Source organism: Calidris pugnax, unplaced genomic scaffold, assembly GCF_001431845.1.
Source record: "Calidris pugnax isolate Ruff unplaced genomic scaffold, ASM143184v1 scaffold188, whole genome shotgun sequence".
Lineage (NCBI taxonomy): Eukaryota > Metazoa > Chordata > Aves > Charadriiformes > Scolopacidae > Calidris > Calidris pugnax.
In genome coordinates this window covers 9734463-9761793 of record NW_015091257.1, presented here as the reverse complement: position 1 = coordinate 9761793, position 27331 = coordinate 9734463, and the positions used below count along the sequence as shown (strand labels likewise).

Genomic DNA, 27331 nt, shown 5'->3' with positions numbered 1-27331 from the left:
TCAGTAACGTACTGAACGTATTTGCCCAGAGCAGGAGAGTCCTACACCTCTGATGTGCAGTTCAGAACAGCCATGAAGATGGTCTAGCTTTGGCCCTGTTCAGCTAAAGAGAGAGTTGCAAATGTCTTTTGGATCAGCCCCTCTGTGCTGACTGACAATATGGTAAGAGAAGAAAGAATGGAGATAAACTATTTTTACCCGATCCACTATTGTTATTTTTCTTCATCAAAATTCTATGATGAACTATATAGAATAAGCAATTTATGTGTGTGTGCTTGCCTGTGAGAAAGTTACAAACCGCAGACATATTAGCATATTTGTTCTAATTGTTAATATTGCAACTCCAGTGAGATCTCATTATGCTACTCTGTATAAAACATCTGCTTTCGGTAGCCAGTGGACTGATCGTCTGGAGTATCAATTGCCTGGTGGCTGGCAACAGCACCTATCAATCTGAAATGTGGGTTGGCTGTCCATCAAAATAAGATAAAATAAAATTCCACAAGTAATGAGCTTTAGAAAAAATATTGTATTTCTGGTCTGCACATGGAATGAGTGGTGTAGAGAATTCTATTTTGTGGGCAAATGGGTAAAAACAAAGTTTTGGAAACTACATATTAGGATTTCCAAAACAAAAAGTAGAAATTTTACTTTCTCCCTTTCTTAAAAGACACCTGGACCAATTTTAAAGTCCAACTGTTTTTACCAAGATATTTATGGCTGATTTATTAGCAAGACAACTAACAGCAACCCAAAGCTGTACCGGATGCTAGTTTGTCAGTGAATTCCAGCAGTGACACTGAAGTACAGTTTTGTGCTTCTCCCAGTCAGTCCTGGTATTATCTTTTTCTAGGACTTTGAATGTTTTGTGGAAATAGGATTTCTTGTGACCAAACTGGGGACCTGCTTCTTTCTATTGTTGATCTGCTTCAGCTCCTAAGGAATTCTCTTTCTTGATTGCAAGGAGCATTGTAACCAGAATAATACTGGGCTACTCTACAGCACAGCTACAAGGTGTGCAGAATACAAAGCGCGCTATTTGGCACTTCCTTAAACAATGGGTTCGCACTGGTTAAACTCTTCCCATGCAGAGCTGACCCTGAATTCTGCAGAAACAGAAGGCTGCACAGCAAGTAGATAAAATCTGGAGATTCTGTCATCAGAAATATGCATTTTGGAACTCACGCATGATGAAATAATAATTTTACAGTGGCTTGATATATGGATATTTGTTAAGTATCTGAGCTTTAAGCTATGTTAAATTCATTTACAGTAACTTACCTCTTCAGTAATATACTAGGTTAGAGTCTGAGGCTGACAAACTGATTGAGCTAGGGACATTGCCAGTTGAAATCTAGTGAATCTTTTCAACATAGCTTTAGAAATTACTGTTACCAGCTATCTGCTTCTTTCCCCTGCTGTAATTTACTGCAACCATATACACCTTGAGCAATCAGTTTTTAGTTTGTACCTTGTGAAAAAATTCATGAGCTGTGATTTAGGACATAATCTACTGATTCTGTGGTGAAGGTGGTAAGTTTCAGCAGAAAGAGGCCATTGGTACCCGACACATCTTGTCTATCCTTAAGAAGATTCACCAAAGCTCTTAGTGGGTAGTGTAAGTATGCAAATGTACAACAGTGCTGGGTCTGAGCTCCAAAGATCATATCTTGCTAAACTGTGATAATTTCATCAAATTCAGTTGTATATCTAGGTCCTTCTGCTATATGAGAATCTGACTCCATATTCAAAGACTTCTCTAGTGGGGTTTTTATAAATTTCAATAGATACTGCAGAGGAAGAAGGCTAGAAGTTGTCTGTTTTACTGGAGACAAGAGTTCAGAAAGTGGAAGAAAGAATCAGTATGGTGGAGGAGGTGGGTAGAGGAGGTGTGTATTTGTCAGGTGCATTCTTTATCTTAAGCTACCGTTCTTGAATGATAATTGGAACACACTAGCATAGGCAGTGGCATAAGTGGAAGTTTTTGAGGCTGTGTGTTTGAACCCATAATTATTTATTTGCACACCTGTGTCTGTGTATACTCATGTATGTGCAGTGAAAAGTGCACTGAAGCCTTCACAGACATGCCCCCATATAGACATACTCAGATAAGTTTTGAAAGCTTCTTCTAGTGTTGTCTATTAAGACATATAACTCTAACCATTCTATGATTCTATAGGCAATGTTACCCTCAAACTGAAGAAGCAGGGCAGATATATCAGTAGAATTAAGATTATTGGAATTGTTTTGTGTCACTTTTAAATATAAAAATTTAAAATATAAAATGTAAAATTTTAAGATAAAATTATAAGATATAAATATAAAAAACTATTTATTGAAACTCCATTTCAGACTGTGACCAGTTGTCTGCAAGCAAAAGGCATGAAAAACTTAGGCTACCTATCATGTGGACAAACAGAGCAGCAAGGCAACACCTGCTAATAATACTGGTCTTTAGACTGGTTGATCCCAAATGCATCTGGATGACCGTGAGCCAGCACGGCTGGAGGGACAACCCAAAGAAGCTGCATGATGCTGTTCAACAAAAGATCAAGGACAGGATATGAGCCGAGTAGTCTATAATCTTTCCGACTAGAACTTGTGCTATGGCCCCTGCTGGGCTTATAAATTGACTTGAGTATAGATGATCCATGGACATTTAATATCATGGAAAAGAGTTCCAGTAATCATAATCCTTCCGCACATCTGTCTTGCTTTCTGCATGCTCATTTCACCAGTTACAACCTGTCATTCCACACACATGCTAACAGACACTGCCAGCAGAAACCTTTAAAAACCTTATGAAGAGTGTGCATTTGTGAGGGCTCTGGTCTATTGTTTCAAGGAAATGAAACGAATAGGAAATTAAATAATCACAACAGTTGTTTATTGTTTCAATGAGAACAAAGTGCAGGCTGGTCCATGAAAGAAAGACCAAAGACAGTGTGGATTTGCAACCTTATGCTCAAATGTCTAGGGTGTGTTTCGTTTCACTTTGCTGTGTTACCATTGTATGAAAGAGGGCATTGCAACATGAAAAAGGGAAAACACAAGGAAGCAATTCTTTCCTGCTGTTTCAACTTTGCATGAATTTTTAACACCTTTGTTGGAGACCAAATGTCTGGTGTGACTTCAGTCAGGGCTCCTTCTGGGCACTTGTCGTTTTCTGTTGCAGCTTTACAGCTTACACCCAAGTTTAGCTAAAAATAAATAAATAAGTAAATAAACAATGAAGCAACTGTTATCGTCTTGTGTTTCACCTGCTGAATTTCAGAAAATGGGATCTCTATGGTGTTTGTAGGAAGAAAAGTCTTTCCTTCAGGTACTATGCTCTTTCAGAATGTTCTCAGTTTTGGCAAACTCCTGCTGGACTTTGTGCTGTTAAGTATTTGAGTAATATTTGGAGAAAACAGTAAAAACAAGTGAACTGCTTGTTTACCGACAGTTTGTTGTGCCTGTTGGGATGCCAGATTTCTGAAAAGTTCATTTTGTGCCTGACAGGTTTGGCCAGTCCAGGTCAGCCCCCTGTTGTGGGCCTGGGCACTGCTGGCTGGTTGTCACTCTGTGCTGGGTTAATTGCCCCCAGGGCTGCGAGGGAGCACCATCCCACTGCTGGGATGCTCCACAAGGAGTTTCTCCCTGCCTTCTCCTGCCGAGGCAGGCCCTTGAGAGGGAGAGGAGGTATTTTGCTGTGGGCGCAGCACGAAGGGCTGGCTTTGGGAGCGCAGGATCCAGGCGGAGGCAGTTAGGTGGAGCGGGTTTTCCTGCAATTGTAGGGGAGATTTTCCTGTTGTGTTTTGGCCGCCACCGTCTCGCAGTCGCAGATGCAGTCAGCGCTGCCACAGGACTACTTGGGACGGTGGTAGCTGCTACTGCCTGTCCCCGGCTGGGCTGCCGGTGCTTTCTGAGAGGGTCAGCGTGGTCCCTGTCTCCGCAGCAATGTTTCAGCCAGAAGATGTAGGGCGGGATCCAGCGGTGGGTATGCGGTTGGCTGGCTTCTCGGGAGCTGGAGCCGATGCATATGTGTAGGCTTGCCATTGAAAGTAGCTTAGGAAGTATTTTATAATGCCTTTAGCAGTCATAAGGGAGGAGTCGAGGTCTGTTCTGTTGCTGTGATGAATTATCTTTTCGGTACTGAGAACTCAAAAAAAAAGGGAACTTTTTTAGCAGAGGTTATTTTTTGTCTTGTGTTTTCAAACAAGGACTTATTGTTGTCTTGTTAGTTGCCATAAAACTAGTAAGAGAGATAAAGGGGGCATTAGCATCTTCATACTGTTAACAACATCTGGAACATTGTAATTATGTTTTAAAGGCAACAGATGAAGGCTGAGATACATGTTTACATGAGAAGAATGAAAAAAATATGGTAATTCCCTAAAGCCTGCTTCATGTCTTGTGCAAAATCTTTCAAATCCTATTTAGTTATGTGTAGCTGATGAAGGTACATAACCTAAAGTGAAGATGTTTAAGTCTGATGGTTGAAAGACAATGCTTTGTCAAAGAATGTACTTTTTGACACTGGTATCCTCAGAGTGATGGTATGGTCACTGTAGTTATTTTATATGGAAGTTCCGTATTCACAGAAGCCCACAAAATGCATCATACATTTAAGTGGACAAGAACCACAAGTAACAGAATTTCTAACGTGATTTTCCCAGTACAATATTTCAAGCTGAGCAATTGTCTGAGAAGAAGATAAGCTGACATTCAGTCAAGTTTTAATGTAGATATTTAACAAGATCCTGGAAAAAAAAAAAAACTGGAGGCTGGAGGTTGTGCAGATGTATGCCAGTAATTCTTTCACAAGTGCTACTCTCTTTATTACAGTAATGGTGACCTGCTTGCTAGCTGACAGGAAATGTACAATCTATTCTATTTCTTTGAGATAAACTCTGAGACTTTATATGTTGTTGATGAGAAACTTCTCACAGGGATGTAATTAAGCTATTGTTTTCTCTTTCCATGCTATCTTAAAAGCTACTGAGCTATTTTGTGAGTGACATTGAGAACCTTCCCCTTGAGAGGCCTATCTGGGGTGCAGATGCAGTTACTCAGAAGTGATTGCTCATTTTAGTTGTTTTTTCCTACTCCCTTTTGGGATGTTCTGAAGACTATCTACAGGACAATTAATTTGAGGATGTCAAGTTAGCCAGGAAGTAGTCCAACCAAACTAGTAAGTAATCCAACCACCTAGAGCCAGTGGATCATTTTCATGTGCATTTGTGTGTGTGCATATGTGTGTGTGTGGGTTTGGCAGAACACTTAGCTGTAGATGGGTAGTCAAAAAGCATTTTCCATTCCTTTCATGAGGCTATTCAGCAAGGGTCTACTTGAGCACAGGAGTAGAGCTGTACAAACCAAACACCACCCACATCTCCAGGCTGAAAGGAACTGGGACTCTAAGCAATGAAGACACTGTATAGTGTGACAGTTCAAAAAGACAATACATTCACTGGACAGAGTGAGCTTAAATATAATGCTGGAGCTTTTGACTGTTCTACAGTTTTCTGGTTGATGTCAAGTGAAGCACTGGTACATTGGTTAATTTTTTCTTATCACTTCACTAGCTGAATTAGAAATCAGTGTTACCTGGTATTCTAACTTACTTCATCTCCCAGAGCATCTCTCTGGTCATCAGAAGGGTTTAAAAAGACTAGTACCATTTACCACTTCAGTTTCTCAGCTGCAAATTACATTGCTGATACAATGCAGCCTTTTCCTGCTCTTAATTTCTTAGCTTGAAGCAATGAAATTTTGCCACAGTGTGGTTACAAAAACCTGTGAGGCAAGATTATGTGGCTGTGGTTAATGACTGGTTTGTCTCAGGTCTTTAAAAAGTCTTTAAAGGATAACATTCTTAAAGGATGTAAATGCATAAAAGAAAATATTTGAGATCACCAGGGTTTATTGCGGTATGTTTCTGTTAAGTAACACTTTCTCAAGAAATAAAATACATGTGGGTGTGCCTCTGGCAAGCACTAAAGCATTACTGGTTCTTTGCAAAAAACACTAGCTGACGTGAACTTAGAAAGTCCTCAAGAGAGGTTAAGTGGAAACTTGCCACCTTCTTAGGATTTAGCTTTATTAGGAAGGAATAAAGACTAAGGCTTTGCATCTCATTGTGAGTGAGGGGCGGTACCTCACTGCACAGGCTGGATTGGGATGCCAAACCCTTGAGTGTCTTAGGGACAGAACAGCCGGCTCTTGTTAACCCTACACAAAAGTCTGTACTTCTTTCTCTTCTCAGTTGATTTAGCTGTTTTCATTTTGTGTCCTCTTGTGTGGGGGTCAGAACTTTTACTCGTGCATTGTTTTATGCATGCACTCACCCTTTTGGGTTATTTAGGTTTATATTGCCATTTTTTAATGCCAATCAACCTTAGGAGAGGACTAATAAAGTAGTTACAACACTCCTCGGTGGGAGAAACTTAGCTAGAGAGCTGCAGTGGGATGGCAGAAAAGACAGAGATGAACAGTTGGAAGGACCAGGGTCTTGCACCTGGTTTGTGATATGCAGTGTAGAATCATAGAATTGCCTAGGTTGAAAAGGGACCTTTCAGATTATCTAGACCAACCATCAACCTAACACTAACAAGGAAGTACATAGGAAGGCAAGCTACTATTTTGTCAAAAAACTATAAATAAAATACAGAAGTTGAAGTTAGGTTTGTTGTGTCAGGCAAAAGCTGGTCTTACGACTTAGTGCTGACCCCATTGCGTCTGGTTCTCAGGAATTGCCCGCTTGTCCTTCACGTGCAGCAGGGACCAGAATCAACCAAATCCAGAAAAAGTCTCGCTCAGGAGTGTCAGCTGGAAATGGGCTGCATTGGGATCAGTCTCCTGCAACTCAATTCAGTTTTCTGTGTATCCTCTTGGATCTTTAAATACAGAGTATGATAGAAATGAGGCACATTGGAAGAGAATTATTGAATTATTAGAAGCAAATTTGACTAAACAAGTGATTGTTGAACTCATCGAAATAAGAAAGAATAGATGTAGATTCTCTATTTTCTTTTTTAAAGCTCAAGAACACTGGGAATAGTCACTTGTTAGTTGTCGTAGTCTTAATTTCTTACATTCTGAAGTTCCATTTATACCTGGAATGAAATAAGCACATCTAGAAAGTGCAGATCACTTAATCCTAAAGGTAGTCTAAAATAGTTTAAATGAGATGCTTTTAGAGATGCCTATTTCTTTCTATGGACTATCAAGGGACCCTACAGAGACAGGGTTAAATTAGATGCTACCCTCTCTGTTTAAGAACCACTGTGCAGCAAGAGATAGGAACTGCTAGTTTGGCCAGTGATTTGCTGGCATTTTCAGATTTCTGTTCTGGGCTACAGGGCCAAAGAGTGCTCCTAAAATCATTCTGATAATGGAGAACAGGAATCTAGTACTCCAAGGTGGGGTGGCAGAAGCATGCCTGTGGAGGTCCTGATGACACCAGAAGGACAGGAAACATCTTGGGATCTGGGGAGGGACCACATGAGGGTTCTGCTCCCCAAATGGAAGAGCAGCCTTGCCGATTCCCATTTGTCATTCCTGGGCCCAGGAAGCCTGAGCTGGGTGCTTTCTGCACCAGTGACAGAGGTTTCTGTCAGAGGTCTAAAATAGATTACCTTCAGAGCACAAATATAATTTGTTCCTTATCCTCCACTCTCCCATGGTTCGCAGCTAATTTCCCCTTCTAATTACCTGATTACAATCTCAATTTTATAAATACACCATTGATCTTATGGAGTTCAGTGTACTGAGAATACGGCAGGCATAAATTTGGAGTTCCTCAATGTTGGACATTGAGGTTTTTCTGCAGTCACCAGAATCTCTTTGTACTCTTTGCAAATGTGCAGAATATAACTCTGAGAATGTGTGTTTGTTCTTTTCAAAAAAATAAAAAAAAAATTATAGGCTTTTTTAACAATCACACATGAGGACCAGAGAGCAGGACAGCAAGAGGCTAGCACTATGTGCCTTGTAATGCAATAGGCATGATTTTATAAGCACAAGGAGCTTTAGTTCATCAAAAATGCATCTTGCTGGTAGTTTAAATTTAGAGTCCTGTGTGGTGGGTGAGGTCACACCTTTGTACCTGTTGTAGTTCCTGGGACGTTTCTTGCTGCTATTCTAAAGGCTCTTTTTGATAAGAAAACAGACCTTGGGGTTCTCCCTTGAGAGCTTATAATGTCATCATCTAGGTGGAGGCAATGATTATGAATTTACGTAGTATTTACAATTGCCTTTACTTAGCTGCAGAGAAAGAATTCACAGGACAACTTTCTAGAAAGAGAATGCAATAATTTCTTTATGCCAGCCTAAGATCTCCCATGAAAACTTGCAGTAGCTTAAGGGCCCCGGTGTTTCCAAGCTGCACTAAATTACGTATCAGTGTGTGTGAACACATATGACTAGAAGGAATGTGCTGAACTATTTCTGGCTGTTTCTGTTGCTGTATCATCTACACTAAAGGTCAGGAAGTACCATGTCACCTAAGGCATTACACAAGTGAAATTCCCAGCTGGGGAGAGGTGAGAGATTTCTAGCTGTACTGTTTAACCAAGCCCCTATGAAAACTGATGGTATTTGGTATTTACCATTAGGGTAAAATTATTTTAGCTTCCCTTTTTTTCAGAGTAACATCTGTCATCTATGAAGCTCTTAGCACGAAATGAGAGAGAAAAAAATAGGGAGGGGGCGTAATATAGCAATATGTCCCCTTTGCAAGTTTTCCCAGATATTTGGGGCTGCTCTTGTCATTGTTTCCCATGCTGCTGGTATCCAGGCCAAGATGTGAACATGCTTCCTCAATATTTGTTGTTGTATAGCCATTATATACTCCAGAATAAATTTCTCAAATGGAGAGCGTGAATTTAATTGGAGAAGAGGTTTTTGGAACAAACATTCAGCCATAAATTTGTTAGGTCCCTGTTGATGCCAGTAGACCTATGCTGATTCACATGTGCTAAAGATTAAACAATCCTTTCCTTTCATTCCCCTGAAGCATTTAGAGGAAATATTAAATCTTGTCTCTAAAGAATGTAAAGCTATGAGGCTTGCAAGAATATAGAAATAAAGGTCAAAAAGCATTCCAAATGTATACTAGTGCAGATTTATGCACACGTGTGTAATACTGTATCTAATACTATAGATAATATTAAAGCAGGTATTTATTGATTGCTTTGGGATTTACAGGACATGATTTTTTTTTTTCCTTGCCTGTTAGCTTTTGAGGCACAGTTATTGTTTTAGCTCCCATGGGAAGGAATATGTGATGTTGTGCCAAAGACCTTAATTCTGTGAGATGTTCTTACCTCACTGGATAACATACAGGATTTGGCTTTTTGAAAATATATTCTACTACTACTAGAGTACATTTCAACCAGAGAAGGATGTTGTCTAGGCTTTGTATCAGTACAAACAGCATAACAGATGTGCTTTTGCTGTATTAATATCCTTTAAATGTTACAAACAACTATTTCAACATCATGGAAACACTGCATGTAACTTCAAGACAAGGCAGCTAATCATTCTTCTGTCAGTGAAAACGTCTGAATAGGATGAACCAGTTATTTTCTTTTATGCTGAGTATTTGTTTTTGTATATCAGGAGCTGTTGAACAGCACTTACCTTTGAATATTTATTTGCACCACTCTGAGAAAAAACAGTGGAAAAACAAGTATTTGCTTCCTTCAGGGTGTGTGCAGGTTGCTTTCTTTAGCATTATAGGAGTTTTCTTTAAATATTTCTAAAGCAAAAAATCTGAGTTTTGATTATTAGTTCTATTTATGCCACTTACACAAATTGTGCTGCTTACACAAATATCTCACTAGTTGTGCTACTGGCACTTACTAGTATCATGAGTACTCATAGACTTCAATGTCTGTGCTGCAGAAGGTAAAAGCTGTAATGGACTTGGGACAAACTGGGCTATGAAACAGTCCATTGGTTTAATCACATTTGAAATACTTATTGAAAGTGATGTGAAACAATCACATTCACTTGGTGGAAGGAAAAGTTGATCCCAAGACAATTTTGTGTATGTCCTTGAACAGGATAGAAAATGGCAAAAAGAATAGGATTATCTTTTTCTTTTTTTTTCCCCAAAGCTAAGAGAAGAAATTGCCAGTGGCTTTTTATTGCCCATAGCAGATTTTATGACAAGAACGTAAATTTAAAATTTTCCTTTTATAATGCACTTAACAGAAAAATACTGCTACTTTGAAAACTGCAGCTGTGTGTTATGATAATAGTCTGTTTAAGTACCTGCCATAGTTTATTATACTGGAATTTTTGATACATTCGTTTTTAAGTGTAGTTTTATATTTCAGGCATTTTACTTCAGACTTTATGTTAACATAATTATCAAATTATTTATCATCTCGTTATCACCAATAAAAAACAGATAAATGTGAAGACCATGTCAGGTCACCAGTCACCTCTCTGTTGAGTATTACTAGTTAGACTGAAAAGTCCTATGCAGATCCAGCTTTAAAGAATGATGTTAGCCTTATTGAAGTATTTTATTACTGTCGTATCACCAGATGCTATGGTATTACTGCTGGATGTTTGTCTTTTTCCCAAGGACCTTAACAGGATAATTGTTTTAGATACTGAATGTGATTTTCTGATTGTTGTTTGGATGCAGAAAGAACGCTGTGTACAGGAGCCATACAGCGCCATTTGCCATGAGAACATTGATATGTAGCAATGTGTGGTTTGCAACACCTTTCTAGAATCATAGAATCACAGAATGGTTTAGGTTGGAAGGGACCTTAAAGATCATGTATTTCCAACCCCCCTTCCATGGACAGGGACACCTCCCTCTAGACCAGGTTACTCAAAACCCCATCCAACCTGGCCTGGAACTCCTCCAGGGATGGGCCACCCACAGCATCTTCAGACAACCTGTTCCAGTGTCTCACTACCCTGAAAATATAGAATTTCTTTCAAATATCTAATGTAAATCTACCTTCTCTTAGTTTAAAACTGCCACTCCTTGTACTATTGCTACACTTCCTCATAAAGAGTCTCTCCTGTAGTCTCTCCTCTCCCATCTCTCCTGTAGGCCCCCTTGAGGTACTGAAGGCCTCTATAAGGTCTCCCTGGAGCCTTCTTTTCTCCCGGCTGAACAACCCCAAATCTCTCGGCCTTTCCTCATAGGAAAGGTGCTCCAGTCCTCTCATCATTCTCCTGGCCCTCCTCTGGACCCACTCCAACAAGTCTGTGTCCGTCCTTGTGCTAAGGGCTCCAGTGCCGGATGCAGCACTGCAGGTGGGGTGTCATGAGAGCGCAGTGGAGAGGCAAGATCACCTCCCTCAACCTGCTGACCACGCTTCTTTTGATGCAGCCCATGATGCGGTCAGCCTTCTGGGTTGCCAGCACATATTGCCGGGTCATGTTGAGCTTCTCATCAACCAACACCCTCAAGTCCTTCTCCTCATGGCTGTTCTCAATCCATTCTCTGCCCAGTCTGTGTTTCTGCCTGGATTGCCATGTCCCAGGTGTGGAACCTTGCACTTAGCCTGGTTGAACTTCATGAGGTTCACATGATCCCACCTCTCAAGCCTGTACAGGTGCCTCCTGATGGCATCCCTTCCCTCCAGCCTGTCGACCGTGCCACACAGCTTGGCGTCATCAGCAAAATTCCTGAGGGCCCACACAATCTCACTGTCCATGTCTCCAATAAAGGTGTTAAACAGCACTGGTCATTGGTGCAACCGTCTGTCTAGTTCCTTATCCACCAAGTGGACCATCCATCAAATCCATGCCGTTTCAATTTAGAGACCAGGATGTCATGCAGGACATTGTCAAATGCTTTGCATAAGTCCAGGTAGATGATGTCTGTTGCTTTCCCCATATCTACCACCACTGTAGCCACCAGTTTTGTCAGGTATAACTTTCCCTTGGTGAAGTCATGTTGGCTGTCACCAATCACCTCCTTATTTTTCATGTGCCTTAGCAGAGATTCTAGGAGGATCTGGTCCATGAGCTTGCTGGCCACAGAGGTGAGACTGACTGGCCTGTAGTCCCTTGGGTCTTCCTTTTTTCCCTTTTTAAAAATGGAGGTTATGTTTCCCCTTTTCCAGTCAGTGGGAACTTCACCAGACTGCCACGACTTCTCAAATATAATGGAAAGCAGCTTAGCAACTTCATCCATGGATGGATTTCATCAGGTCCTACGATTTGTGCACCTTCAGGTTCCTTAAATGATCTCAAACCTGATCTCTTCCTACAGTGGGCTGTTCTTCATTATCCCAATCCTTGCCTTTCCCTTCTGTAACTTGGGCAGTATGACTACAGCACTTGCCTGTGGAGACCAAGGCAAAAAAGTCGTTGACTACCTCAGCCTTCTACATATACCGGGTAACCAGGTGTCCTGATTCCTTCCTGAGAGGACCCACATTTTCCCTAGTCTTACTTTTATTACTGTTGTACTTGTAGAAGCTTCTCTTGTTGCCCTTGTTGTCCCTGGCCAGATTTCATTCTATCAGGGCTTTAGCTTTTCTAACCTGTTCCCTGGCTGCTCAGACAATTTCTGTGTATTCCTACCAGGCTCTCCTTGCTTCCACCCTCTGTAGGCTTCCTTTTTGTGTTTGAGTTTGTCCAAGAGTTCCTTGTTCATCCATGCAGGCCTCCTGACGTTTTTGTCTGATTTCCACTTTGTTGGGATGCATAGCCCCTGAGCTTGGAGGAGGTGATCCTTGAATATTAACCCACTTTCTTGGACCCCTCTTCCCTCGAGGGCTTTTTCCCATGTTACTCTGAAAAACAGATCCGCGAAGAGGCCAAAACCTGCTCTCCTGAAGTCCAGGGTAGTGAGGTTGCTGAACTCCCTCCTCATTGCCCTAAGGATCTTGAACTCCACCATTTCATGGTAACTGCAACTAAGGCTACCCTTGAGTTTCACATTCCCCATCGGCCCCTTCTTGTTGGTGAGAATAAGGTCCAGAATGGCACCTCTCCCATTGGTTCCACTATAACTTTCTATTTTAATGCAATTTCTTCAGAATACAGAAGTGCGCTACTTCCTGCGAGGAAGTGCTTTCAGTTCTGATCCATGGAAGTCTCCCTTCACCAACACTTCTTGGTGTTTTTATCCTGCTGCTTCTATATACTGTTTTCTGTATTTAAGCAATGAAAAAATCAGGAGTCAGCCTTCAGCCAGCCCTGGGCTGATTTTGGGGCTACCAAATCACCAGTTTTTCCTATAGATAGTATTGTTTCGGAGTGATGAACTGCATATCTCATGTCGTCCTCAGGAAACGTATTTTTGGGCTCTGATTACTGGAATCTCAAGGGAATCTGTGGTAAAAGCCTTCTGGACTTTGGTAGTATCTCTGATCTGTAAAAATTTTCAAGTATAAAACGAATGGGAGGTATAATACAGCATTTTTGCAGCACAGAATCAAGTTATGAAAACAGCCTGACAGATTTTTTTACCTATTCATCTCTACTGGTACTTAATATACTGAAATGTATCCCGTTCAGTTTTACTTTTAATTTCTCTCACGTCTCTCCACACCTGTGCAACTGAAGGCAGTAATACCACCTGCAGAATATGTCATGCTTAAAAGAAGAGGTACCAAGATGCTAATTCCACTAGGGTTAGTGGAAGTCTTGCCATGAACTACATTGAGACCGGGATTTCATTTACCGCATCGCTTACCACATATTGCATAACTAATCGTTATGTGCTGGGGAGCTCCAGTTCCAAAGTTACTTAAGTATGTTTTTGATTTTTAAATAACACTTGTCTTTTGGCAGTCACTTTTACTTTGATATTCTCAAAACTACCTCTTGTGGTTAGAAAACTAATACTTCTAATTTCAATGACATTTTGGTAATAGTATCATTTTCTGCCAGTAATTCCATATTTTTGCAGATATGAAATTATGTACTTGAAATTCCTTCTTTCGTTTCTCTGTCTAGAAGCTGCCTATGCGGCTTTCCATTTATGGGCCATGTTGAATACGGAGTACAACCATATATAGTGCATATATAAACTATGTGTATTAAGTTTCTGCCTAATCTTCCAGTTCAGTGTAGCTATGGACTCTATTATTTAAAAAAAAAAAGTAAAATTACTGTATATGAAACCTTAAGTCAAGGGCCAGTGAGTTTGAAAGATTTTGTAGCTGGATCAGCAGCACACTCAGTATTCAGGCATCAATCTAAAAGTAGAAGCAGAATTGCAGTTGATTAAAGACTAATCACTGGATTGCCCAGAAGATGCAGCCCCTCTTCAGTGCCTCTTAAAGGATTTATTATTCCGTCCCAGATGCAGTGTGTTTTGACTTATTAGCAACTGCAAAAGGAAACAGGGAAATGTCATTTTTGGGCTTCTATCAGTGTGCTCAACTTTGATTACCTCGGAAGATAGGCTCTTATTCCAAGATGTTTACAACCTAAGATCAGATTTTGGCACCCTTGCTCATACTGAATAGCATTAGTCAGGGCTGAGCTGCTGCTCATTCAGGTCAGATAGATCAGAATTAGTCATCAGTTGAGACGGTTCTATTCAAACATCTTTCCATGAGGCACTGATGCCAATGTTTTTCTCCTGCTTTTATCTGTTTATCTGTATATAAGCACCATAAAAAAGCCTTTGGTTAAAAAAAGTGCTTTAAGCAGGAAACTGAATGAATGAATGGGACTGTTTGGCATGCAAAGGAGCAGGAGGGATTCTGCACAGAAAAGATAGCAGGGAAGAAAGCCCCATATTCCAAACACTGTCCTAAGGAACAAACCCTAAAGGTTGGCAAGTTTTCACTGGACTGCCAGTAGATGAGCAATGATTACTTAGCTTTTTAAAAACGTTGTCTCCTGCCAACACCAAATCCCCTTGTCCCATTTCCAGTGCAGCATTCAGACTGCAGGATAAGTGGATGATGAGGTACACACTTGTGGTGTGGAAGGGATTCAAACAATGTCAATGAGATTTTGATCTTCTGGGACTTCTGTGATACAAAGAGGGAAGAGGAGGAAAGACAAAAACTGGTCTTCGTTTGTAGAAAAGGCTTTCATCTTTTCTGTGCTGTGTGGCTACGGCTGAGGAGAGATGAGGGGAGTTGTCTTCCTGCTTATATCAAATTGCCAGGCCTTTAATTTTGACCAGATGCACCGTGCAATTATGGCAGCTGATGGATAGTTCTAAAAGAATTAGTTTCTGGCAAACTGAACTTCGTTTCAAGTAAGATCAGCATCACAGAAGATACAGGAAAGCAAATTTTGTGATGGGATCAGTGCGTTTTTTAAATGCTCAGATTTCTTGGCAGAATGAAAGGACGCATTAGTGCAAAGAGGGAAAGTATCCTAATTCTTAAGCATACCTCTGGAACAGACGCCTTGCTGCTCTTCCCAAAGAGCAAGCAGGACTAAATACCAGTGGGCAGTCTGAACCTTGCCTCTCTTTGCTGAACTTTCCTTTTTGCTGCGGTTCATATTGGGGTTATAGGTAGCATTCCTGTCACTGCCATTGCGCTCCCCACGCTAATTGTCATGAAGTACAGAAGGTTCAAGCACGCTTGGTTCCCAAGGCTGCTAATGAGCCCTGAGCTCTCCTCACCCTTAATGAACTAAGGTTTGTTTGTGGGGGATTCTTGTCCGTCCCTTCTTTCCCTGACCAGGGGAGGAGGCGAGAGTTCACACAACCAGACAATGACTTTACAGTGTAAAGACGATGCAGCTGTGCCTTCTGAAGCCGTCCTCAGTTATGAGCAACAAAGCTTAAATAGATTGTGCTGTGAAGAGGTACAGCTCTGTGAGTGTGAAGCATAGCTTTTGCTTCTGCTTCACTGACCTGTCTGCTTGTGGCAGCAACGGGCCCGTGACGGGAGCTTAGGCAGGGAGAGCTGCGGAGGGCGACTCTTTCAAAACCACCCTCTGTAACGCCGGGCGCAGGAAAGGAAGCAAAATGAAGTTTCAGTTGATCTCTGACGGGGGTGTACCGCTGCGCTCTCCAGAAAATCCCATGCCCTCCATTTAGAAGTCATTGCTTCCTAATCCACTTCTGGTGATTAATAAGGCCACTAAAGCGAGTGGTGGTTCCTAAGTTTTAGCTGAAAGTGCAAGCATGCACACACGGACACACACACCCCCAAGCAAATCACACATTTCACTATCTTACTCTCTAGAGGTTCTCCTACTGCAGGCTAAGCTACTGTTTGCTTCACCTGCCTTTCTTTAGGCATTTCAGTTACAACTCTGTGTCATCCTCTGGCTATATTAATCTTTCTGCAAATACATTCACGATACATGTTTGTGTGTGTACAGGTACATAATCACAAAAATACAAGTTCATATAAATACAGCTACACATGTTCTTGAAATACATAAGAGGAGTATACTAGTGTATGATGTATTTATGATATATATATAACATGTAAAAATATCACATGCTTTCCTAGAAACATTATTCCCTGTGTATTTTCAGATATATGTTTGCACAGGTAAACACAGATGTACTGTAAATACTGTACTATTGCTATAATAGGAAATGAAAATGTCAATCTGCAAAAATAACTGTTAATTGTAATAACAGTCAGAGATTTAACGCTATCAGTTATAATACTCTGGACTAATAGTTGCACAATGCTATACAGAGGTGAAAGTTGTCTTTTTTAAAAACAGCTTTACTGGTAGGTTCATGAAGCTAAGAGCAGCATCTGCAGAATAAATCTAATTTTGCTGGAATAGGCTGTTTGAAGGTCATCATTTTGGTTTTCAATAATGCACAGAAACATCTGCTGTTTTCCTTGATCGCATGTGAAAAGGAAAGAGAAAGAAATTAAGAAAGAGCTTTTGTTTTGCATCGTTAAGTGAATACAGGCAAGAAAAAAGATAAAGCAGTCCAGGTTTAAATACCTTGATGTGTGCATGTGCAGGTTCAAAACTTTAGATTGCTCTCCCTCCTGGCGTGGTGGGTTGATAGCCCCGGGAGCCGTGGCGAAAGTTGACAACCCCCCACAGCTGACCCCTCATGTTCCCTCTCGCCTAATCGAATTTTACGTGTGTTTCCAGATAGCTGATCAGCTTCCCTGGATTTCGCTGACGCCACAGGAAAGCTTTGCCTGAAGATGGAAACACTGGAGTCGGAACTGACCTGCCCTATCTGTCTGGAGCTGTTTGAAGACCCGCTGCTGCTGCCTTGCGCTCACAGCCTCTGCTTCAACTGCGCGCACCGCATCCTGGTCTCCCACTGCGCCACCAACGAGCCGGTGGAGTCAATCACCGCCTTCCAGTGCCCGACCTGCCGCTATGTCATCACCCTCAGCCAGCGCGGTCTAGACGGGCTCAAGCGCAACGTCACCCTGCAGAACATCATCGACAGGTTTCAGAAAGCCTCGGTCAGCGGGCCCAATTCCCCCAGCGAGACCCGCCGGGAGCGGGCGTTCGACAGCAACAGCATGTCGTCCTGCGAGAAGGTCCTCTGCCAGTTCTGCGACCAGGACCCTGCCCAGGAGGCGGTGAAAACCTGCGTTACCTGCGAGGTGTCCTACTGTGAGGAGTGCCTGAAAGCCACTCACCCCAACAAGAAGCCGTTCACCGGCCACCGGCTCATCGAGCCCATCCCGGACTCTCACATCAGGGGATTAATGTGCTTGGAGCACGAGGATGAGAAAGTTAACATGTACTGTGTGACCGACGACCAGTTAATCTGTGCCTTGTGTAAACTGGTCGGGCGACACCGGGACCATCAGGTGGCAGCTTTAAGTGAGCGCTATGACAAGCTAAAGGTTAGTGCTACTTAATGGCCTTTCTAGTGGAGCGGCATGTGGTTGGAAAGGAGAGTGCCCTTTGGTTGCATGCTAAATTCCTCATTTGGCAGGGGTTGGGAAATGTAGGCGCGCGGTCTCTAATCAGATGGAAAACACATACAGATCTATACATGCATTTGCTCATCACCATTGAAAAGGTGTTGGATTTTGCTTGAGGAAAGATTCTTCAGTTGTGCTTTGCTTTCTCTATAGCTATTCTAAGGAATTTGCAGTGTATACTACTGTTTAGGAGAATTTTCTTGTCTACCTACAGCTTTATTTGTGGCAGCTGGCAAGGTTTAGCGCTGACGGCACATACGCAGGCGCCGATTAAAATGTCAGGCATTCTTTGCGTACGCTCTGCTGTTGATTATTTTTCATTTGGTTGCTTTCATTGTGAAAAGCCCTTTGCATCACCGCTAACAGGCGATGCATTTATCCCTGCCGGCTTCAGGGATGCCAGCTGCCCACCCAGCCAGGGAAACCCAATGCTGGCTCTGCTCCTCCCGCACTGCCTCCCACCCGGACTCAGAGGAGGCGCAGTCCTGGAAACAAAACCGAAATTGTTTCTGAGCTTCTTATGGCATTCCCATGGCTCGGTGAGCTCCCAGTGCCAGGCAGCCGGGCGGCTCCGGCAGCCCCCTGGCCCTGAGCAGGACACCCCACCCTGGGTGGGGTGGCAGTGGGCAGCCAGGTCACAGGGCACTCTGGTGGCTCTCCAGGCTGCTGGTGGAAGCATGGCTCCTGCTGAATGGTGAGGCCACTGCAAGTGGCCTTCCACCACCTGGCTGTGTGTTCCTCTCATGCCAATTTGGGTGCTGCTGCAGAGCAAAGGCAGGAATTAAGCATCCCACGCTTTCCTCCACCCGCTCCCTTCGGACAGACGATCTGCATGTGCCTGTGCGTGGTTTGGGGGGGATTTTTTTAAAGATGGACTACAAGTGAGAAATTACAAGTGTGGAGGGCAAAGATGATCTGCCAGCCTTCCCACGCAGAATTTCAGAGGTGGAAAAAAACCCTGTATTAATAAGTTTGACTAACTGAGAGGATTTGTCTTAGATACTTTCAGACAAAGATATGTGACGGGATATGTCTGGGCTAACTTTATGTGAGTGCATGTAAAACCTGCACACGCACGCTGTGTGGATTTTGTGCCTCTGTGCACGTACAAACATGCAGATCATATTCTGTGATTGTAGTAACATAACAAAAGATGCTTTTTTACATGGACCTGAGAGCCTCCTTTCAGCTCTTAAAGACTTTTGTGTTTACTAAGGAGGTGTTGTTATTTTTGCTTTCTGAACTGGTTTGTTATTTTAATTGGTGAGAGTTCGGCCATGGATAAAATGGGACATGGACTATAAATGTGAAGAGAAGGTGCATGGACTTACAGTGCTTTTCAGTAATCCAGCAAGTTTATATCCTTAACAGGTACTACTGTTTAGTAAGCTAACAGTGTATTGTTTATTAAATTTGTGTGAGTAGGAATGCAGTACTTAACATGAAATACCTTCAACATTAAATATGGGATAAGTATATTTCTGAGGATGTAAAAAAAATAATAAACATTTCTTAGTGTTGACATACACGCATACGGCAAGTCTTGAAAGAAGACTTTAAAGGGCATGTTTCTTCTTCTGAGATCTTTGATTTAATATTGCAGTTTGTTAGGGAAAAAAAGGGTATTTTTGCACAATCTATGATTTTTCTGTGCAAAGATGTCTAAGCAAACTCTTAATGGGTATCTCATTCAGGCAAGTAGAATTCACTTTAAGTGTTACTCAGTTTAGCTAACTTGGCAGAAGCCTAACAGAGTACTTTCTGCCAGCCTCCTTGAAGAGTAATTCAAGTACTAATTTAATGGTTATCATAGGCCTGGGTCAAATAACTTTCCTTATAATGGCAACTCCTATCATTGTTTATAATATCTGTACAAATTTTTTTGAGGTGTGGATTTTTTTGTATCTAAACTATCTAAAAGTAGTTTATATGGGCAATTATTAGTCCACCTGAAATCCAATTACTACCCTCTTTGTTATGAGGCAGACTATTTCGCTTCGCTGATGCCAGCGATGTCCTCAGTCGTGCCAACTGTGCCAGCAGTTACGACATGTTTACACTCTGAGCCCAGAAAGAGTAGGCTAGGTGAGTTCCATCCAGATCCAGCGTCCACTCTCTGTTCATAAGAAGGTAATCTGAAAACTGTGGCTTTCCTTCCCCCATTGCCTCTTCCATTTCAGAAATTTGTGCTGGTTTATGTATGAAACTCCAAGAATGAGATTTTCAGTTCAATAGATTGGCACTTAGCCCTCAGGAGTAAAGGAATAATACCTGTTCACATCAGTGTTTGGTAGCTGGTAGGCAAGAATTTCAGGTCCATGTTCACATTCAGGCCTCCTCCTTCATAAATTGTGTTACAATCTCTTGAGTCACTGGCTATGCTGCTAACGTAAATATTAGGTACGAACTTGCAGATGGTTAAGTTACAGATAATGTTCACGCGCCATTGGGAAATTCAACATTCAAGTGGATCAGAAAATCCCCACCTAAAAAACGGGTTGTTGCTTGCTATATTGCTGCTGCAGGTTTTCAAAATATATGGGGTTTGATAGACAGGCTACCCAAATCTTTAAAAAAAATTCAGAAAGAATGAGCGTGCAGTAGCCAATAGTATAATGAATTCATTCAAAAATGGGTGGTTAACTGTATCTTTAAAGAAGAAAAGCAAAACCGCTTCAAGTGACACTTTCTTTCTTGTGATTTTTCTTTTTAAATCAACACATTGTTGATGCTAACAACAGCAACTGGTGTTGTTCTGGGTGTCAAGCTATGCTAATTACTTGAATTCTCTTCCAGCGGTGTTACTAATTATTTAAACAATATCTCACCCTTCATTAAGCATAGGACAAAAGATGCCATTACAATCTAGCTCCTTTTGTAGCAAAAATGAAACCCCTTAATTAGGAGTTCAGTGCACTTGTCCAACAGAGGCGTCTATGCTGAAGTGTGTTTAACAGTCAATGTAATAGCAATTGTGGGCATCTGAAAATGAGAAAGTGTTTTCCTCTGGCAACTCTGGCTCTAACTCTGCCTCTGAGAGGTGCTTTTCTTTCTCAACTTGTACTGAGGCGGAGGGGGTTGAGGGCACTTGTCTTCTTCTAGGAGCGGTCCTTTCTTGCTCAGTTATGTGACCACATGATGTACCTTCATGCTTATATTTGTTTTAGTGTTTATGGATGTATTGTTGTTGGTTTTTTTTAAGTCGATCATAGACAGATGCATATAAAAAATGAAAAAAAAAATCATAAACCACAGCAAAAACAAAGAATAGAAAATATTCTGCTGATATGCTGAATTTATGAGGTGATGGTTAAAACTATCGTATAAATTAGAAATACTTCTTAGAAACAATGAGAGCTTAAAAAATAGAAGGTGCGAATGCTTATGCACAACCCACCATATTACCTCAAAGAAGATGTTTGTAGTTAATTATTTTGATATTGATTCTTTGCTTTTTTTCTTGTTGCAATGGAAAGGGAAGGGCAATTGAAAAGTACGTTCATTTTTTTTAGAGAAAATTAATTAAATTACCATTGTTCTAATGATGTATTTCTACTCAAGGAAGTGATGAGAAAAATGAAAAGATAAGATTGATTTTGAATCAGAGAGAATATTTTGAGGAGAAGTCACAAGGTGTGGATGGAAAGATATAGCTCATTTAATATTAGCAAAGAGCCATGAAGAAGTATAACAAAAGAGGAAGATAGATGGTAAACCATAGTTGTAAATGGTGTAAAGCCAGCGTAACTCCATTAAAACCAATATTTTTACTCACTTTTGTTTTTACTGAGAATCTGGCCGCTGATGCATATATTCTTGCCCAAAAATTTTTTTGGCACAATTTTTCTACCATTTAGTCAAGAAAGGTCTGTTGTTGAATCGAACTGCTGCAGGTTGGCTGTGGTTCTCCATGTTTTTGTTTGAATCTTATTAGTGCTGACGTGTATGGGGCAGTTTACGAAGGCAGGGCAGCCCTCTGAATGGCACTCAGCAATTCCAGGAACAAAAGGGAGCTTCTTGCTTGTGTGTTTCTGTGTTTTTCACCTAGTTTTAGTGGCAGAATCCATACACAACTATCTTTCCTATACTGTTGACTCAGGATACAAGGATTCGGTTTTCTATGGTTTGTCAATTAAATTACAAATATTTTTTTGGTTGGAAGCAACCATAAATTGTTTCCACATAGGGAGGGTTGCTTTTAGTTCTTATAAGCCTACTTTGACTGTCTAAATGTAGGAAACTTTGTCAACTCCTTAGCTTCTACAGATATGCACAAAAATGTCTGCTTCCCTGTTATGTGTATTATGAGTAAAAAACTTTTTGTATTTAAATGTCTTTGCAGAGATATTGGCAAAATATGTGTTGAAGCTTTCAAACTGTTTTTATTTGGTATTATTCTGTAGTTGCAGCTCGATCATTAATTGGAATACTGTGATACCATTAAAATCCAGCACTTACAAATCCATACTCATACAAGCAGTGGGGTTGAAAATATGGCAACATTGGTTTCTGGGATTCTATAGAAATATGTTATGCACATACATGTGAATATGTGTCTATATAGATTATATTCATTTTATGTGCATATTCATAGTGCTTGTGTTAGTATATAAAGGCAATACTACATATGTTTTTAAGTATGTGTATGTAAACTGGTTTGTCCAGCATAGAAATACATGCTAGTAATTTCTAGTAATGCCTAAGTTCATGAGTATATAGAATCTTGAATTTCAATAAATATAGATATGTCTACATTTAAGTAAATATATACAGTTTCATACATAAGTTTAGGTCAGCAAAATACGTTTGATCACATATACAAATTAATTGTTTTACTTGGTATCCATTTTAATATTCCATGCATATATATTCTTATAATATTTTCACATCTAATTTTATACTTTCCCTGTGTACCCTTAAGTTTACTAACTTCCTATTTAATGGAAACTATTTAACTAAAAAAAGTCCGACTGATATGTCAAGGCATAGTATGTCAGTGTTACAGTGATAACGTGTTATTAAACATCTAGATAAGTGGTACTTTCCCTTACATTGCACCTAATAGATTCAGGGTGCAGAAAGTTACTTTCTAAAATGCCAGTTATGCAGGTTTAATGTATAGTTAAAACACTGTATCCAGCCTGACAAAGTGTGAAACTTGTGGACTTTCATTATTATCAGACTATTATGAGATCAGATGTAGCTTGATATTATTATTAGATTATTATTAGATTAGATACTGCTTGACAGATAGTTCAGTGTATTAATTTTTTATGAAATTAAAATGATGAATAGTTACATCTATTAGGATGGAATATTATCTGATATTGCTTAACCTAGAAATAAATGCAAAAAAATAACTTATGGGCTGCGCTTCTGTATTTGGAAAGATCAGAAAATATTAAGTTGTTGCCTGGAAGAGGATCAATGTAGGAATGAACTATTTTATTACAAAGGTTTTCCAGCTACACTTATTTTATGACATTAATATATAAATATTAAGGCAGACTTGAGAACATTCTCTCTTTAGCGTTATAGTGGCTGTGTTTCCTCCATCTGGCATTTCGTTGGTGGAGTTTAGAAGGATAATAGAAATAGAAATTGTCGATACAGTAATATTAATATTAGACCTTTTTTTGTAAGGTCGTTGTTGGGAAGGGGGGCTGTTGCTAAATTTTAGACTGTTTTAGCATAGTTTGAAGTTCCTTGTGTTTATGACTGTGGATAACGAACTATGACTTTACAATAGTTATAAGTACTATGAGATTTTTCTTATTATATCTACATAAGGTCCTTCAAATTATATGAGCTATATTTTATTTAAAACTCATTTTCACAAATTTAACAGTTAGCAAGTCTTTCAAAAATGTTCTCATGCTACTTATTTCCTTCAATTTTCAGTGGAAATGATGGTGTTGAAGGCATAATCTATTCAGGAAGAACAAGAGAATTAAATAAAATTGTAAATAGTACAGCATTATTATCTTTGTTCTCATGACTCTGGTTTCCAGGGAAGCCAGACTAGGCATTAAGTAAAACGTATTTCATACTTTCCATGGATCTGGTCCAAACTGTTCAGATAATGGACTTTAAGTCCGTGTTCTAGCTCTGAATTTGATTATTGTAATAACCTCCTGACTGACCCTTTGTTGCTTATGTGTTCTTAGATAATATGATGCTTGAAAGTTGGTGGTGGAATATAATGCATGACAGAGACTGCCTCAGAATGAGAATTTGAGTTGAAACAATAAATGATAATGCAATAAAAATAAAGTAATAAAAATGGAAATGAAGCAAATAGATGAGATTAAGGGGAAAAAACGAACTGTTTTAGGACATTGGGCACAGGTTGACCCTTTGTTTAGGAGATGTAGTGTCTGCCTACCAGCGTAACAAAGATAGGGTTGGTAACAGAAGTTACGAACAAGGGACCTTTCAAAGATAGAACATTTACAATTTTTAGCATAACAGTAAGTTTTCTTATAACTGATAAATAGAAAGAGTAAGCTAATTCTTGTAGTGCTTTACCAGAGAACGATAAAGCTAGTTGGGAGAGTATGGCTAAAAGCATTTACCATGGATAGTAGGCTAAAACTCCCATTCTTCAGTGGCAGAGAGATGTGTGGAAAGGTATGAATATGTATGTCTCTGTGTTAGGTATATATATTCTGAACTTATTTTAAGGTATAACTTCATTTTAATGCAAATATTTAAAAAAAAGTGATAGCAGATACATTTTCAAACAAAGGTGAACATGGGGTGAGGAGAGTCCTACCGTTCACAGCTTTCACGTCTCATTTATTACGCGCTCTCACGTTATAAATCAGAGCGTGCCTGCTCTGTTTTCTAGTTACCTAAACTCAGTCAAAAATGAAGGAGGAGCAAAGAAAATGGAAAATTAGACAATTTTATCTTAATGTGACTATACCGAGCTATTCCTAGACCTTCTGTAAATGCTTACTTAAGCAATTCTTACTCTTTTAGAGTATAAATGCTATAGGGAAAGTGCATTGTCTTCATTTATAAAATGCTTAGAATATGTTGCGTAGCTAAAAAATAAGTAATCTATCGCTGACATTCTTGATGATGTGCCTTGATGGTGCCATCAGGATTGCTTTTTGTGACAGCCTTTTCTTTTTTAATTTCTGCGGGCTGGAGTGAAATTATCACTTGTCTCTGTGCAATATTCCAGTTTATGACTGTGGAAGGGGAGCACAGGCAGGGTTGCTTTAATGGCTCGGACAAAAGTGCTTGAGGGACTGGAGCTCTGGGCTGCCTCTGTACCTTACAGGTCCCTTCCGTTAGAGCTCACCAACACGCCTTCAGCTGTCCCCAGTTGCCAAGATGTGAGACTTTGCTGTAGCTAGATTTGAGCTGCAAAGTGTAGACACTTCTGTGCCACCTGCTAGTACCTGTGTGCTTGCACATACACCCTGTCTCCTCTGACAGAGCTCCGTGAGAGCTCTGTCCCCAAAAGTGACAAGCAGTGAGTCTATAGACAAGAGTATGGCTCTGTAGAAATATTTCCCATTCATCTCAATTACAATACTATTGCACTTCCAGAATTTTTGGGGCTATTTATGTGTTTTTATTGAATGCATGCTCTAAGTTGCTTCACTTTGACTTTGAAAGCAACAGGGTTTGGTGGTCTGGGGTTTTTTTCCATGCTCACAACATTTGCAATTTTGGAAAAATGAAAATTTCCTGCCAAAATGTAATCTCAGTCTCCTCTTTTGGAACTCTGCAATTTTAGCTTCCCTACAGTACATTGGCCATAATAACACAAAGTAGCGGTATGATCCTATAATTATATTTTAGAGTATGGGAGGGACCAAAATCAGCACAGATGAGAAATGTAATTGGAGTGCCCATGGCTAGCTTTTTCCTTTGTGATTTGTCTGTTCAATTAGTTGTGATATTGAGAATGGTCTTCTAAATTATGACAGACCCCTTATCCATAGCCTTTTAGTGGCCCACAGAACATAGGCTGTGGAAACCAAGTGCTGAAAATTTGAAAAGGCAAGGATATTTTAAAGGAGTAATATGCAACTTCATATCTGTATGGAAGTTGGAGGTTTTTTAAGGAAAAAGAAATTTAAAAAGGCAATCTATGTGGGCCTATCTATTTGTAACTTTGGAATAGACAGTATTCCACTGTACTATCATCTCTGCCAACCACATCTGTAAAGTATAGAAATGATTGTACTTAATTTTATTGTGGTAATTCCCAAAGGTTCAATTAAAAAAAAAAAAAGTCCTGTAATTTAAGATCTTGTACAAGTACATGAGATGTAATCATATCTTCAAGAAATATGCATTCAACTATGCTTAGAACAAAATAGAAAAGCAAGCATGACAGGTTCATAGAAATTTTACATGGTCACAGTAATATTCAGGTGAGCTGTTGGCATCATGTAATGGGTAAGATTCAATACAAAAAAAGATTTTAAATTAATATTAGTTAGTTCTACTAGTCATTGGAAGCAATACTATTTGATTTATTAAAATTGTTCTGGTTTGAAATACAATAGCCTCACTCCCTCCTGTCACAGCCTCAATCCAAATTAATTCTGATGTCCAAACTGATATTAGCAAGCTGTTATAACAGTATTCTCTATTGACTGAAAATTTACACTCCCTAAATTTAAAAAACGAACTGAAAGTATGAGACATTCCAAAGTATAAGAGAAACTCTATCTCGTATCTTTTGAGCTAGACATTCTTGTCTATCTCATAATTGTTTCAGCTTTTATTTCTTAATGAAATTACGGTTTGGATATCACATTCCTTTTCCAAAGGATATTCTAAATAAAATGAAAATAAAAATCTGGTACAATGAGAAGAGATCTTTCACGTAACATGTGCAACAGCTCATATGTATGGTGTTTTCTTAAAAAGCTAAAAAGTACAAAGGGGCCTTTTTGATCCCATTACTTCCTAGTGCCATACTGTACAAATAATTTCTTATGGCATTGCTTACTGTGGCTTCACCAGTTGTGGGTGATAAATCATTGTTAAGACTAGGACAGATAAAGATGGGAGCAGCAATCTGTTGTTAGGCTGAGTGAAGAGATGGGAGCAAGAGGGGGGTGGAGCTCTTGGGTCCTAGGTCTAATATCAGGATGAGATTGTTAATATACATATTGTTGAGGGGTATGCCTAAAATCTCAAGGTAGCCCAGCATTTTTTCAGTATTAATTCCTGTAATTCCACCTGTAATTCACACACATTTTGAAACACATACTTTAAAGGTATTCAACTTCTATTTTTGCCTTGGAAGATAAACACTAACCTGATCAGCTACAAACAAACTGGAACATCTCTAATGGCAGATAGTATTGAAAGATTTCTTAGCATGCTCAGTGTTTCAGAGCTGGAGGAAGCAATGGCTAATTTGAAGCTGATGAAATAAAAAATATTGAAAGTGCTTTCCTGATCAAAATAATCCAGTTTTTCTCTTTTCTCTAAAAGTATCCACATATATGCAAACAAAACTTAAGACTTGTCAAACGCTCCTG

At 40.0% G+C, this 27331-nt stretch overlaps 1 protein-coding gene across 4 annotated transcripts in view; it reads left to right on the top strand.

The window, feature by feature from the left end:
* MID1 (midline 1) overlaps window positions 1–27331 on the top strand; it is a 143656-nt gene that overhangs the window by 26056 nt on the left and 90269 nt on the right. For 2 of the 4 annotated variants that reach the window (XM_014960452.1, XM_014960456.1), the window contains exons 1-2: window positions 3841–3975; window positions 17017–17732. In XM_014960452.1, the coding sequence (XP_014815938.1) occupies window positions 17073–17732 (660 nt within the window). In that variant the 5' untranslated portion in view covers window positions 3841–3975; window positions 17017–17072. Of the gene's footprint in view, window positions 1–3840; window positions 3976–17016; window positions 17733–27331 lie in introns of those variants that run through there. The other 2 variants (XM_014960454.1, XM_014960455.1) reach the window with 1 other exon arrangement.